This window comes from Bos indicus x Bos taurus, chromosome 1, assembly GCF_003369695.1.
Source record: "Bos indicus x Bos taurus breed Angus x Brahman F1 hybrid chromosome 1, Bos_hybrid_MaternalHap_v2.0, whole genome shotgun sequence".
NCBI lineage: Eukaryota > Metazoa > Chordata > Mammalia > Artiodactyla > Bovidae > Bos > Bos indicus x Bos taurus.
Genome location: NC_040076.1, coordinates 152,747,969 through 152,763,660, shown reverse-complemented (window position 1 = coordinate 152,763,660; position 15,692 = coordinate 152,747,969). Strand labels below are relative to the sequence as shown.

At 52.4% G+C, this 15,692-nt stretch overlaps 1 protein-coding gene across 5 annotated transcripts in view; it reads left to right on the top strand.

Moving 5' to 3' along the window:
* The window catches only part of RFTN1 (raftlin, lipid raft linker 1), a 226,136-nt gene that overhangs the window by 146,297 nt on the left and 64,147 nt on the right, over positions 1–15,692 (top strand). For all 5 annotated transcript variants that reach the window (XM_027549562.1, XM_027549536.1, XM_027549530.1 and 2 more), the window contains exon 5: positions 8,431–8,773. In XM_027549562.1, coding sequence (XP_027405363.1) covers positions 8,431–8,773 — 343 coding nt within the window. The remainder of the gene's footprint in view (positions 1–8,430; positions 8,774–15,692) is intronic.

The window sequence follows — 15,692 nt, the reverse complement described above, 5'->3', positions numbered from 1 at the left end:
GATTAGGAAACTGAGGCTCAGATACAGCAACTGGGTGGATCAGTGACATAGCTAAGTGCGTGGCAGGGCTGAGTCCAGAGCTTTAAGCCTCAGACTCCTCGTCTCAGGCTCATTCTGAGTCTTCTCAGTCATTGAAAGAGAAAACCACAACCCCAGAAGGCTGCAGGATCTTTCCGTGTGGCCTCACGACTGAGCTGAATACATGGCAGCACTGGGTAGAAGTTTCAGTTCCTGAAGCTACGTGTTAACACGTCAGAACCAAAGACCGCTGCAGACTTGAGCTAAGACCTGTGTTATTTTTGAACCTCCATTTTCGGAAGGCTGTACAAGAGCTCAGGCGACAGAAGATGAGAAGGGTTGTGTGTGTGAGTGCGTGAGATAAAATATTCACCGTGAAGACTCACGTGTGACTGTGCAACCAGAACAGCGTTTTTGCGTCTGTTCTTGACATATGGTTCAGCCTCTGTCTGTAGGTTCCCTGTGTATGTCACGAGTCCCCAGAGACTTTAAAATGTCAGCTATCACAGGATGGTGGCCCCTGAATTACAGAGAGGGGTCAGAGTGGTCAGTGCTCTGGTTTAGGGTCCATTTGGGATGTCTTTATGTGTGAGTCTTGGTCTTTACTCTGTGTTATATGCCTGTGCAGTCTCTGTTGAAAACCCCGTTTCTGTTGCTTGGTATTTTATATGGTTTTTTATGCTCTGTATCGGCAGTGTCCAGTAGAACTTTCTATGATGATGGAAGTATTCTATATTTGCACCAGACGTCCTATATTTGCATTCAGTAGGGCAGTCACCAGCCACCGGGGCCATCAAACACTTGAAACGTGGCTGGTGTGACTGAGGAATTGAATTTTTAATTTTATTTTATTTGAACTAATTTAAATTTAAATATTAATAGTCACACTTGGCTAGTGGCTACTATCATATCAGATAGCGCATCTTTATATTTTCAAAAAGTCAGTAAGTTTCTGATTCCCAGCCTTAATTAGCATGATAGTTTTAGGGATTCCAATAAGTTCATCCGAAAGTTGGAAATGGCCTATAGACATTAAATCTACCAATTAAAAATGTAATCCCTTTCCCGTAAAACGTGGCGCAGAGACTTCTTTCACCTGGGCAACAGTGACTGCCGTCCGGTTCTTGTGCGTGCCAGCCTCTCTTCGGGGACCTTTAATCATCACTAGACCGCGTCCTTCTCTTTGTTCCTGTTCAGGGCCCACTTCTCTCCCTGCCTTTGGGGACCCCTTAGCCAGCCCTTCCTTTCACGCTCGGTCTGCTTTAGGTTTGGAGATAATTCATCAACCTGCTGCTGCAGTCCTTTTCCCCTGATTCCCTTCATCTGCTTTTCTCCTGTGTGACTTTTCTCCCGAGAAACAACTCATAGTGTTATCTATCCATCTGTCTGTCTGTAGTATGAGACTGAAATTGAGATTGATTTACGTTACTGGCCCAAATGACTGTGGAGCTGGGCTGTCCCAAACCTCCAGGGCCATGTGGTAGACTAGAGGTTTTGGGTAAGAGTGATGTTGCAGTCTCAAGTCTGAAGGTTGAAAACTCGGGCAGGTTGTCTGGAGGCAGAATTCCTTCTTTGGAAAACCTTGCCTTTTGCTTTTAAGGCCAACTTGATTGGCAGAGGCCTGTCCACATTATAGAGGGTGACTTGCTTTACTGAAAGCCAGTGGACTGTGGATATCAACTACATCTAAAAGTATCTTTACAGCAGTATCTAGACCAGTGTTGACAATTAGTCACTGTAGTTTTATCCAGGGTGGCACATAAAATGAACCGTGACACCATCTTCATTAGATTCAGACCAAACGGTCCTTGACCGTCGCTGGCCCTTCACCTGTGCCGTCCCGCGTGGCCTGTGGGCTCCAGTCCTGTTGGCCTGTTAGCAGGAGTGTTTTCTGCTGTCTTTCCTGTGTCACATATGGCTTCCATGTTTACCAAACCCAATCAGGACCCCATTTCTCCCTTACTGGTTTTACCCTCATTGCTAAATGTACTCTAAACAAGCGTGTGTATAAGACGAGACAGAGTGTGCATTTGAACTCAGCAGCAGCAGCAGCATGGCATTCATTTTGAGAGTAGAATAACAGACAGTATGCCCTGGATTTTCAGGGACTACCCCAACATCATGGTGTTACTTTTAATAAAAATAATTCTTGAAATATTTAACCAAAGATGATATCATTTTCTGATGCATTGAGACTTTTTATAGAAAGAAATTTTTTTCAATAGAAAAAAGAAACCAAAAAAAAAAAAAAAGAAATAAGAAACCTTTTTCACGTTATTATGTCTGGTTTTAGGTTGGGTGAATATAATTATCGCATTTGTTCTTACTCATCACAGAGTTGAACGAAGTCTTGGGTCAGTTGAAAACTGTCTTGTTTAATCTTTGGTGCTTAAACCAGAAGTTGTTACTCTTTTAAGTGTTGGGGATGGGATTGTTTTTAATGCAGCTGATGTGATAAAAAGATGGATGAAGGTGTATATTCAGTTAAATCATGTATTTGAGTGGGCATCTTGGGACAGTTTGGGTTGTATAATGTGAAGGAGTGCTGTCATTCAGGAGCACTGGTTTGCGTGAAGATACTCCGGGGCAGATCCAAGCTTTGCCATGACCTAATTGCAGTTGTTAGAGAAGTTACGCGGGTGTGTGCCTGACAGTCTGTGGGGAACTCCTTCCCCAAGGTGGCTTGGGTATTCAGGGTTTGATCTTCTGTATGGACTCGATTCCTTGCTCTTGAACACCTGGCCCAGCTTGATGCCATGGTGGTGTCCAGCAGCAGCCGCTGAGTCTCTGAAAGTAAAGTGACCCGGATGTCTGGGGGACGGGAGTGGGGCTCCAGAAGCATCGCAGGATGGTCTGGCGGGACATGGTGAGTGGATACACGGGTTACAGAAAGGAAGGTGCTGAAGAACAGGCACCTTGACCCCAGTTTGAGACCCATGGTGGACCCATCAGCTGTGATCACTGGCCATGGAGTTCTGAGCCCCAGAGAAAAGGCAGGTCTGGGGAGTTCAAACTTGGGCGTAATGAACACATGCTGCTGCTGCTAAGTCACTTCAGTTGTGTCCGACTCTGTGCGACCTCATAGACAGCAGCCCACCAGGCTCCCCCGTCCCTGGAATTCTCCAGGCAAGAACACTGGAGTGGGCTGCCATTTCCTTCTCCAATGCATGAAAGTGAAAAGTGAAAGTGAAGTCCCTCAGTCGTATCCAACTCTTAGCGACCCCGTGGACTGCAGCCTTCGAGGCTCCTCCTACCATAGGAGGAGGCAAGAGGACTGGAGTGGGTGCCATCACCTTCTCCAAATGAATACAGGACTAGTGGCTAAATCTAAATGAGTACAGGAGGTTCCCATGGGCGTGAGGAGAGCTGGTGGTCAGAAGTGAACCCTGACGAACACTGTCTCATGCCTGCCTTTCTGAGGTTTGTGAGACTTGCTTAACAAAGGTTACAAATGAAGGAATGAGCGAGAAACAAATAGAGTTTGGTTTGACACCTCTAGAAAAATCAAAGGTGTCACAGCCCCTAGGGTCTGGCCAAATATCGATCTTTATAAAATCTAAATGTGGGTTTTCTGGTTAAAAAAGACTGCTCACCCTTTCTGGGAAACAATTTGGCAGCCTGTACCCAGCCTTTGAAGAGCTGATATCCCTTGGCCCGTCCATTCCACTTCTGGGAATCCACCCCAAGATCTGCAGACAAAGATTCGTGCACAAGGATGTTTCATGTTCTTGAGATACACGTTCCCTGGAAGGCTTGCCATGGAGAGAGGCAGCGTCTTTACCATTTACCTTGAGCGTCTTTTTAAGAGTTTTGATGATTAAACAATGCTAGGTGTAGGATACAACACTTACATTACTGTTTAAGATAAAAGATGAGCATTTGAAGAAATCTGTGCTTTGCCCTTGGACACCCCTTCCTTCCGCTCTCCAGAGCTGCTGTGCTGGGTAAGTTAGGGACCTGTTGCTGCTGAGTGAAGTCTGAGGCTTTTTCGTCTTGTCGTTTCGTGATATCCATGGTGTGGCCCTTGTGATGTCTGGTCCAGCCTCATTTCTGGGCGCTCCTGGCTTCTCATGTCATGTCCCAGAAATATTTCTGGGAATCTGTTCACTCCTCAGGCTGTTGCACACTGTCAGGCCTTTGACCGTGAAGCTCCTTCTGTCTCCTTGCCTGCACTGCCCTGTCCCTTTCTCTCACCTGTCTGGTGAACTCCTATTCATCCTTCAAAGCCTCCTGCAGGTTGAGTCCCCAAATAGGTTTTGTTCAGCACGATATTTGGGGGAAAATCCGAATGAATGTTGTAGGGGAGGCTCACACATTCCAGCTCTGCCATAGCCTTCGCCTCCTCCAGCTGTGTTACTCTATTTCATTTCTAATAGCCCTGACCTTCTGTGAGAAAGGTCTCAGTGTCCCCTTCAGGCAGAAATAATCACTTTCTATACCTTCATATTGGAGAAGGCGATGGCACCCCACTCCAGTACTCTTGCCTGGAAAATCCCATGGGTGGAGGAGCCTGGTAGGCTGCAGTCCATGGAGTCGCTAAGAGTCGGACACGACTGAGGGACTTCACTTTCACTTTTCACTTTCATGCATTGGAGAAGGAAATGGCAACCCACTCCACTGTTCTTGCCTGGAGAATCCCAGGGACGGGGAAGCCTGGTGGGCTGCTGTCTCTGGGGTCGCACAGAGTCAGACACGACTCGAGTGACTTAGCAGCATACCTTTATATCCATTATTGTGCTTTGCTTCTCTATGAAAATTTTCTGAAATGTGTACTTCTTTTCAATTATAAAGGTGATATATATGCTTGTTAGATAAATTTTGAAAATTTACACGTACAGCCATGATAATGCTGTGTTTTAAAAGCTTACAGTCTTTGTTTTTTATGTAACATCATAACATAAGCATTATTGTGCCATGTTAGTATAATTATTTTTAAAATCTGTTTACAGTAATCAGCTGAATCTTTTGACAGTTAAGACTCCTATTTTGTAGCCCCAGCACCTAAGCGTGATGCTGTTTTGAGCCAGTGTAGGAACTTAATAAATGTTTGTTGGTTTGTTGGATTCTAGAGCTGAAATAGAGAAGGCATTGGCGAACCACTCCAGTACTCTTGCCTGGAAACTCCCATGGACGGTGGAGCCTGGTGGGCTGCAGTCCATGGGGTCGCTAAGAGTCGGATACGACTGAGCGACTTCACTTTCACTTTTCACTTCCATACATTGAAGAAGGAAATGGTATCCCACTCCAGTGTTCTTGCCTGGAGAATCCCAGGGACGGGGGAGCCTGCTGGGCTGCTGTCTATGGGGTGGCACAGAGTCAGGCACGACTGACGTGACTTAGCAGCAGCAGCAGTCGGTCTCCATCCCTACCTTCCAGGAGTCATTCTGGAAGAAGAGACACAGATCCACTCAGTATTTAATGTGTTCATTCACTCATTCATTCAGCAGATCCTTATTGATCACCTACTATATGTTAGGCAAATTTCTAGCAAATCACGCTTCTTTATTACTGACTGTGACGTAATCCATAGTGTTTCTCTCTTGCCTGTGCTGCCAGGAACCTCAGAGATTAGCTGCCCTCAACCTCAGGCTGTTTGGTACAATTATCTCCTCATTGTTTGGTTTTTAAAAAGTTTGTGACCTGTGTCTTCTTTTAGAAGCTTTCGAAAACAGTTTCTAAAAATAGGTAGATATCACAGATTAATGGTAAAAAATGAATTTTCAGAATGGAAATGATGACTTCAAGGTGTTTTAAAAAAACGTTTGAAGTGTGAATTGAGCCAGCCGTGGGCATTTGTGTGGACACGTGCATGTCGGGGAATTTGATGCTTTGACACGTGTCCACTTGGCCTTGTACTTAGAGAATGAACTTGGACCTGAGCCAAACCTGACTTGGAACCTGACTGCCCACAGCTCGCTTTATGACTTTAAATGTCTCTGGGCTTCAGTGTCCTCATCTGAAATGAAGATCAGTCAGACCATTGATATAAGATGAACTGGGCTGTATGTTCGTATTACTGCTCCAGATCATTTTTCCAGAACGGCCAGGGCTGAACTAAAATGACCTTCTGCCTTAAGTTAGGGTGGGTCATCTGTGGAGGGGTGCCGAGGCTTGCTTTTCCCTTAGAGAGGAGCTCGTGCTGGTGTTTCTTCAGTTCAGTTCAATTCAGTTCAGTTGCTCAGTCATGTCCGACTCTTCGCTACCCCGTGAATTGCAGCACGCCAGGCCTCCCTGTCCATCACCAACTCCCGGAGTTCACCCAAACCCACGTCCATTGAGTCAGTGATGCCATCCAGCCATCTCATCCTCTGTCGTCCCCTTCTCCTTTGCCCTCAATCCCTCCCAGCATCAGAGTCTTTTCCAGTGAGTCAACTCTTCGCATGAGGTGGCCAAAGTACTGGAGTTTCAGCTTTAGCATCGGTCCTTCCAATGAACACCCAGGACTGATCTCCTTTAGAATGGACTGGTTGGATCTCCTTGCAGTCCAAGGAACTCTCAAGAGTCTTCTCCAACACCACAGTTCAAAAGCATCAATTCTTCGGCACTCAGCTTTCTTCACAGTCCAACTCTCACATCCATACATGACCACTGGAAAAACCATAGCCTTGACTAGACGGACCTTTGTTGGCAAAATAATGTCTCTGCTTTTTAATATGCTATCTAGGTTGGTCATAACTTTCCTTCCAAGGAGTAAGCGTCTTTTAATTTCATGGCTGCAATCGCCATCTACAGTGATTTTGGAGCCCAGAAAAATAAAGTCTGACACTGTTTCCACTGTTTCTCCATCTATTTCCCATGAAGTGATAGGACCAGATGCCATGATCTTCGTTTTCTGAATGTTGAGCTTTTAGCCAACTTTTTACTCTCCTCTTTCACTTTCATCAAGAGGCTTTTTAGTTCCTCTTCACTTTCTGGTGTTTCTTACTCCTTCTCAAAAGACAGGAGAGGGTTGCCGCTGACGCCTGGCGGCTTTCTGAGGTCATCCACTCGGGGGTTGGTGACTGAGCCTCCCAGAGCTCTGCGGTCTCCCCCTTCTGCTGCATTTGTAAAGTGACTTGAGCACCCTTGCCCAACAAGTCCCCTAAAGCTCGTCTTCTAATTTTGGCCAGCTCTTGCTTTTGTTTAGCTTTTACTTTCCATTTGTCTTTCACTTATGACAATTACACTCAGTCGCCTGCGGTGGGGGTGTGGTTGCTTTTTTAGGGAGGGAAGGGTTCACGTGGCCCAGAACTCAGTGCGACCATGTGCCCCCCATGTTGAGGCTCAGGAGGTGAGAAGGCTCCGCCTGTTACCTGGACCGGATGGGGGGTGGAGAGCCGTGGGTTGGCGTGTGCAGTGCCCGCAGGCTGGGCATGGTCTTCAGGCGTCCGTGCCTCCCCCTGGGCCGCTGTCCTCAGAGGTCCCCTCTCTCGGGCTGTGCCATCAGCTTTTGCACACTGGTGATTCTCACCACCTTTTCCCTTCTCTGCCAGAGCAATTGTTTCAGAGAGGAAGCTCTTTGAGTCATAAAATGTCATCTGGTAGTTAGTATGTGGTTATATAGATGTATTGAGTTATATAGTAGCCTGATTAGCAGGAAGTAGGTGATTCATCAGAAAAAAAAAAGAATCACACAAAAAAATAAACTCTTACCAAAATGAGCTTCCTCTTTTAGCCTCTTGTTGTTCCAGCTCATCCTTTTAGAACCTTTTTTCAGCTTATTAGGAAAAATTACTATTTGGGACTAATGTAGCGTTTCACAGAGAGGCCATCCCAGCCCTTCACAGTCGAATGCTTTATTTTTTTTTTTTTACAGTTTAAGAAAACAAGCCCCTCTCTGTCCCCAGCAGGCCAGACTTGGGGTGTGGCCACCACCTTGAGGAGGTGGAGCCTTGGCCAGCTTGAGAGATTTCCGTTCAAACAGGAACATCCAAACTTCCCTGGTGGTCCATTGGTTAAGACTCAGTGCAGTGGGGCGTGGGTTTGATCCCTGCTTGGAGAACTCATTTCAGTTCAGTTCAGTCGCTCAGTCATGTCTGACTCTTTGCAACCCTGTGGACTGCAGCACGCCAGGCCTCCCTGTTATCACCAGCTCCCGGAGTTTACCCAAACTCATGTCCATTGAGTCGGTGATGCCATCCAGCCATCTCATCCTCCGTCATTCCCGTCTCCTGCCTTTAGTCTTTCCTAGCATCAGGGTCTTTCCCAGGGAGTCAGTTCTTCGCATCAGGTGGCCAAAGGATTGGAGTTTCAGCTCCAACATCAGAGAACTAAGATCCCATGTGTGGTGTGGACGCGCGTGCACACACACACCCACACCCACACACACACACCCAGAAACACCCCCCGAGGCCTCCCTGAGGTGCCGCGTGTGCCCCCTCTCTGATGGAATGTCCTGTTTACCCGTTTCCCTTGGTTTGGTTTGCCTCACAGATCCAGGAGGCTGCGAGTCGTGGCCTGAAGTTCGTCGGTGTCGTGCCTCAGTACCGCTGCCCTGGGAGCCCTGCGGGCAGCTGCCCCCCAGCAGATGCCCAGGATGAGACACAGGAGCCTGGAGGTCATGGGGCTGCAGAGGAGCTGGGGGCTGCAGATGCTGCCGTGGGGACGGACGGAAGCCTGGAGCCTGGCCAGGGCCCGAGAGAGGAGACGCCTGCCACCCAGCAGCCCAATTCGCCCTCGGGAGAGGGGGACGGCGCAGAGTCTCCTGCTCGAGGGACTCCGGAGGGACCAGATGCTGACCTGCCGTCGGAAGGGCCTGGAGAGCCGCTCGCGGCCAGTAAGTATGTCAGCACCGGGACTCTGAGCCATGTGGAGAGCGGCTGCTAGCTTTTCAGTAATCACCGGGGGCCTTTTAGGAAAATGAATGGAATTTGAATGTAGAGATGGCAGTCCGTCCATCAAACAGGAGAAGCTGTCGAGCCGTTTTCCGGGCCTCCTGACTCTTCCTTCCTGAGGCTGTGCCTTCTGGGGGTGGGGGGTGGGCAGACCACGGGATGCTGACTTGTTGCGGCTCCAGAATGTCACGATTGCAGCAGGTTCTAGAATGCATGGTGTTTTCTCCCCACGCCCACACGCTGCCCCCAGATTACCCCGTGTGACCCCAGGAAACGTGGTGATGGCTGGGCACCCATGCAGAAAGCACCTTCCGCGCCTGGTCCTCTTGTTTTGAATTTAAAGAAGGAAATCCAGAGCCCCAGCGAGGATGAGGCGTGAGGTGTGCAGGAAGCTGCTGACTCAGCCCTTGTGCTGTAAACAGCCAGGCTTCGGGGGGTCTGTCTCGTGGACAGACCAGCACCATGGAGCACATGCGGCCAGGGAGAGGCCACCGGGAAGCGATTGCTCTGAGTCACAGTGTTTAATGGCCGCTAGGGCACGGACTCTAGGTTGGAGATTTCAAATAACGATGCAGGAAGGAGGCTGGCAGCCAGTGTTAACAAATGCTTCCTTCTTCCTGTGACGTGGGAGGCCACTTTGCATCATTGCCCCCTTTGCAGCTGAGTACACTGAGGTTCAGAGAGTCCATCCATCGCCCAGGCTGGAAACAGATCTGCTGGATGAACCCAGGCTGGCTCCCCGCCTGGTCCTTCCTGTGTGATGCTCAGACAGGTGATCAGAGTTTACTGAGCCCTCAGACTGCAGGCAGTGAAGTTGCTCTTCATTTCCCCATGACTCCCTTCCACTTTCCTGCTCCAAGAAATCTTGCGTCCCGCCATTTCCTGGAAGGCAGGCCCTTGTATGAGCTGTCTCCCCTTTGGAAGGTGACGAGTGACAAGACTGATGGGAGGAGGCCCAGGTCTTGGGGAGACTTTCTCTTTAGGCCTTTCTGGATCATCTCCCTGGTTAATGTTATTGGTGGTGGTGGTTTAGTCGTTAAGTCGTGTCTGACTCTTGTGATCCCGTGGACTGTAGCCCGCCAGGTTCCCCTGCCCATGGGATTCTGCAGGCAAGAATCCTGGAGTGGGTCACCATTTCCTTCTCCAGGAGATCTTCCCCACCCAGGAATCGAACCCGGGTCTCCTGCATTGCAGGCAGATTCTTTACCAACTGAGCTATGAGGGAAAGCCCTGGTTAATGTTATTATTTATATACTAATTCTTGAGGTTAGCCTCTTACAACTGATGAGAAACTGCTTATGCTTTGAGAACAGAAAAGGGTGAGGGAGCTCCCTAGAGGCCAGTGGTTAAGACTCTGCACTTGCACTGCAGGACACCCAGGTTCAGTCCCTGATCAGGGAACCAAGATCCCCCAAGCCACACGGTGCCGCCAAAAAAAAAAAAAAAGAGGAGAAATAGCTTTTCTTGTTATGTCACAGATCCCGAAAAGAAAACTGTGGGATGGTTAATGCTGGGGCTTGTTTGCAAGGATGACTTAGAAGGGGAGATGGTAGCCACCTCACTTCAGGGAGAGATCAGGATTAGTGTTTCATCAGGGCCTTGATTTGTGGTGGCTCAGATGGTAAAGAAACTGCGTACAGTGCAGGAGATGAGGGTTCGATCCCTGGGTCAGGGAGGTCTGGAGGAGGGCATGGCAACCCACTCCAGTACCCTTGCCTGGAGAATCCCATGGACAGAGGAGCCCAGCGGGCTACAGTCGGTGGGGTCGCAGAGAGCTGGGCGTGACTGAAGTGACGGAGCACGCGTGCCAAAGGAGGGGTCCATTTAAAGCACTCCTAAGTAGGAGCCCTCACGACTGGGGTACAGGCCCCGTCATCCTGACCATTGCCCCCAGCTCTGCACGGAGCCCTGGCTTTGAGAAAGGAGGCCATCGATACAGAAGGGCCCCTCGGGAGTTTCCGATGTTCCCTGTTCTGGAGCGCACCTTCCTTCAAGACTCCCTCCAGACTGGCCGCCTCCTGGGGTTAAGTAATCCGGGAGACTTGTCCCAGGACTGTCCCCCTAGGTCCCCTGCTGTCCTGCGACTGTTCCCTCCCTCAGACCCTTCCCCCGTCGCTGGGCACACAGAGACCCCCCCAACACCCAAGGGTCTTGGCCTGCGCCTCGTTTCCTCAAACCCCTGTTCTCTCCTGGAAAACCAGAACCTTCTGAGGAATGCAGGGTTCAGGTGTGTCTGGAGGTGGTCAGCCCAAGAGTGTGTGAGAACTGCAGCTGTGAGGGGTGACGGTGCCCCGACCCCTGTCCTGCTTGGTAGGCAGCTGGCTGGCTGTTATCTGAGCGTGGCTCTTAGCTCTCTGCATAGGAGGCCACAGGTCTCCGAGACTTGGGCAGCTCACTGTGACCCTTATGTCTCTTCTGGTGGAATAAATGAATCTTTGGCTCTTTCTCATCAGCCAGTGAACACACAGGGCCCCTGGTGCCCAGGCTTGGCCTCACGGGACACAGGACGGTCATCATGGTGACAGCCCTCCAGTGGCCAGGTCTCAGCTTGCCCGTGTGACCGTGTGCACAACAGCTTTATGACAGAGGATGCTCTTACTGTGCCTGTGTCACAGGAAGTGGCCTGTGTGCCCTCCTAGAGTTACACTTTATCTCATAGTTTGAGTGTTAGGGCTTCCCTGGAGGCTCAGCTGGTAAAGAATCCTCCTGCAATGTGGGAGACCTGGGTTTGATCCCTGGGTTGGGAAGATCCCCTGGAGAAGGGAAAGGCTCCCCACTCCAGCATTGTGGCCTGGAGAATTCCATGGACTATATAGTCCACAGGGTCACAGAGTAGGACACGACTGAGCAACTTGCACTTGAGCATCAGTTGAGCGTAGCTTCCACCTCCTAGGAGGCTGGCCAGGGACGCCGTCCCCACTGGTCAGCTGGCCCAGCCCCCAGCTCAGCCCAGCTCCTGTTCTAGTTGTTTTCCCGTCTGTCCTGGGGCATCCACAAACAACCACGTCTCCCAGCGCTCCCGCCCTGCTCTCAGCTTCCCTCCACTCAGGGCTCCCTAAGGAGGGCCAAGTACTTTACCTCCGCTTCCTGCTGGTGGGTTTAAATAGGCAATCACAGCAAGACAATTAAAAAACAGTCCAGAGGGCATCTCCCTGCTCTGCCTCTGCTCCGCCTTTAATTCATCCGCTCTCTCTTATCGATGCTGGGGGCTCAGCGAGGCCCGCAGGCTCTGCATCCGACCGGGTGGCCCCCCACCCCCCGGGCTGTGGGACCCCTCGGGTCCAGGGCTTCTGCCCCCTACGTCCACCCGGATTTCGCTCGTCCTGGGAGCGTCCTGTGGGCTCTGCGTCCGTCCGGGCGCCCCCCACCTCCCTGGACCGCGGGGACCCCGCGGTTGGCTCCCCACGTCCACCTGGGCTGGGTCCAGGGGTTCATCCCCCGACATCCACCCAGGCTACGCTCGTCTGGGGAGCATGCTGTCGGCTTTCTGTCCGTCTGGGCGCCCCCACTCCAGACCCCCCGGGCCATGGGACCCCTCGGGTCCAGGGGTTGGCTCCCCACGTCCACCCGGGCTGCACTTGTCCGGGGAGCGTGCTGTCGGTTTGACGTCCGGCTGGGCGGGCCTCCCCCGAGCCTCGCTTTGGCAGGCTTCCCTCCACATCTCCCTCGTTCCCGGCTGCGGGTGGACGCAGGGCCCCTGGGAAGAGCTGGCCCGCCGCTGGGTTCCCAGTCCATTTCTGTGCCCCGGGGTGGGGGAGACAGCTTCCTTCATTGACCGTAAACAGGCCAGGAGGCAAGGTCAGGGCTTGGGAAGCTCAGAGCGGCGTTGCTGGGCCATATTCCCTGCCTTCTCCGCTGGCCTCCGGCATCCCTGTCTGGCCTCCGGCACTGCAGCGTCAGTAGCAGAAACGAGGGGGCCGCACAGGTTCATGTAGATTCAGCTTGTTCTGTCACCCAAGTAATAACGCAGTGTCATCCCCGAGTTGCCCTTCCTCCCTGCACCGGCTCACTTGAAATGTCCAGAATGCAGAAGCCTGGGCCGGATCTCTGTGTCCTTCTCCAGGGCCTTCTATGAGCAAGCCTCCTGGCAGCCAGCTCCTTCTGGGGCAATGCCCCCTGAGTCTGCCCTCCCTCACTGGGCCTGGTTCTCCCCTCCTGGCCCCCAGACAGCTCTGCCCTGGGGTCTGTATGCCTCCGCCTGCTGCCATTGTCCTGGCTATTTGCACTCAGTCCATTGACAGCAGCCGCTGACCACCTCCCTGGCCGCTCATGGGCATCAGCTCCCGCTCTCTGTGTGCTGATGAAACCAGCCTCTCATGAGGTTTGGGAAACAGCCAGGGGTTGGGGGGTTTGGAAGAGTCTTGACTGATGTTGAAGCTGAAACTCCAATCCTTTGGCCACCTGATGTGAAGAACTGACTCCTTGGGAAAGACCCTGATGCTGGGAAAGATTGAAGGCAGGAGGAGAAGGGGACGACAGAGGATGAGATGGGTGGATGGCATCACTGACTCAATGGACATGAGTTTGGGTAAACTCCGAGAGTTGGTGATGGACAGGGAGGCCTGGCGTGCTACAGTCCATGGGGTCGCAAAGAGTTGGACATAACTGAGCGACTGAACTGAACTGGCTTTGCCACTTGCTGGCTTGTGATCCTGGGGAATCCAGTTAAGGCGTCTGGCGTGTAGAAGGGACACAGTTTCCCATGGAGGTGGGCATCGAAGGGGATGTTGGTGGTGACAGCCCTCACTGACACACTCACGTCCCGCGATTGCTGTGCACTCAGCAGGTCCCACACTCTGCCTGGCAAGCTGACTTCCCCAGGCCCAGAGGTGCCCCACCCTGCACCCACGCCGGAAGTGGCATCTCCCCTGCCCCCGGCACCTGGCTGGGCCCGAGGCCCTCCTCCCTCTTGCCCCGTGGTGCCCACCGCCCCGCCTTCCCAGTGTAACCTTTGGCCCCAGCCCTCCTGCTGTGTCCGCAGCCGACCAGAGCCCCTGCCCAGCCCGGCTCCCAGGCCAAGTCTGATGCCCACTTGTCCCTCCACCCCAGCCGATGTGCCAGCCGGCTCCTTCTCCCTGTCCAGCCCTGGGAGCTCATGCTTTCAGCCCGACTCTGAGACCCCCTCCTTCCTGCCGCCTGGAGGTCCCCGGGGCGCCAGGACCCCGTCAGCTCAACCCACGGGTCGCCGTCTCTCGGGGGCCCCAGCTGCAGACTGCAGGCGTCCGTCCCGTGCCTATGTCCCTACTGCCGGGCACCCACCTCAGACCCGGGCATCTACCTTCTTCCTCCTCGTTCACGGGGAGTATAGCAAGGCCTTGGCAGGCCTGGCTGGCAGCATCCAGCTGGCCCCAGCTGCGGGCACCCCGTCCCCCCCGCCCTGGCCGCTTGCGCTTTTCTGGCTGAGGTCAGTCCAGTGAATACAGGTGCAACCCCGGCCGTGTTTTCTAGACTTTTCTGGACACCGAGGGTCTAAATGGCACCAGATTAGCCCCCACCCCCACCCCCCCGGTGTGCAAGGGGGTCAGAGGGGACGAGACAGAAAGAGAAATACAAGATAGAACCGTCTCGAAGCTGCTTGGGTGCCCTGCCAGGCCCAGCCTGCAGCTGTCCTCGGAACGTTCTCAGAAACAATGCCTTCCCCCTCCTTGGGGACTCTGTCCCGTGTCTGGAAAAATCCTCTCGCTGGGGTCAGGGCAGAGTCAACGGAGCAGCTGAGAAAATGTAAACACACTTGGTCCTCTTTGTGGAATCCCTGGTGACCGCTCCCGTGAGGACGTGTACTGGAGAGCCGGAATATTAAAACATCAAAGGGCGTCGTTTGGGGACAGTTTCTCTTGGCTGGTTTCCAGGTGAGGACCGTGGCCGGGGAGCCGGCGGGACAGAGGCATTTACTGCAGGGCTGGGCATCTGCAAGTAGGTTTCTTCTCATGCTTTGGAGACTCTTGATTCCAACAGCCTTCCCCTTTTCCTTCCCGAAAAGTTTATTTCTGTCGCTGGCTCCGGCCCTGCTCCCCGGGGAGGACCCAGATGGAGAGCTGGGCGCGCTGTCAGCACCCCGCCGCCGGCCCGGTCTGCAGGCTGTCTCCGCGGCCCCCGGCCTGCACCCGCCTTCTCCTTCCGCCTTCCCCTTTTCTGTTTCATCGTGCACGTGGGAAGGCCGTGGCTCTGTCTAGCCATGTGACTGGGGGTCCTCCTGTGTGATCAGGTGGTTGGGCTGCTTCTCAGTTCCCCTTGCAGAGGCTGTGGCTTCTTTTTCTTCTTAGTCTGTGTGCCCTTGGGCTTGCCTGATCGGAGCCGAGCGCTGTGACACTTGCTCTGGCCCACCTTGGGGGTCACCTGAGGACAGCTTCCCTAGCCTCTGCCTATAGGTGTTCTCTGGAATGGTCAGGTGCCCCAGGCATTAATGCCCCAGGAATGGCCTCAATCCCTGAGGACAGATGCCCGCCTTCCTTGCCCCTCATAGGGCAACACGCGACATCTCCGGTCCCCAGTAACCTGCTAGTGGATGCCTGCCTTGGCTTTTATCTCCTCCTTGTTTCTTATCCCTGCTCCCTCACTCTTATTGTCTGGGATTACTCCCCAAAGAAACAGCTTGCACCCCAAAGCTTATAGGGTCTGCTTTTGAAGAGATGAAGTCAAGGCCTGGCTCCCACTCTTCCCTTTCAACAGCTGCAGCTCTTACTTGAACCCCAACTCCTTGGACTGGAAAAGGGCACTTCCTGTCCCACCCCCCAGCCCTAATCCCCTTGCTTGACTCTCTATAAACCTTTCTCGGCACGACGCCACAGCTAACGCTTGTATTTGAAAGTCACAAAATAGGGGATCGCTAGCTCCATATACCAAGAGCTAATTTCTCCCCTG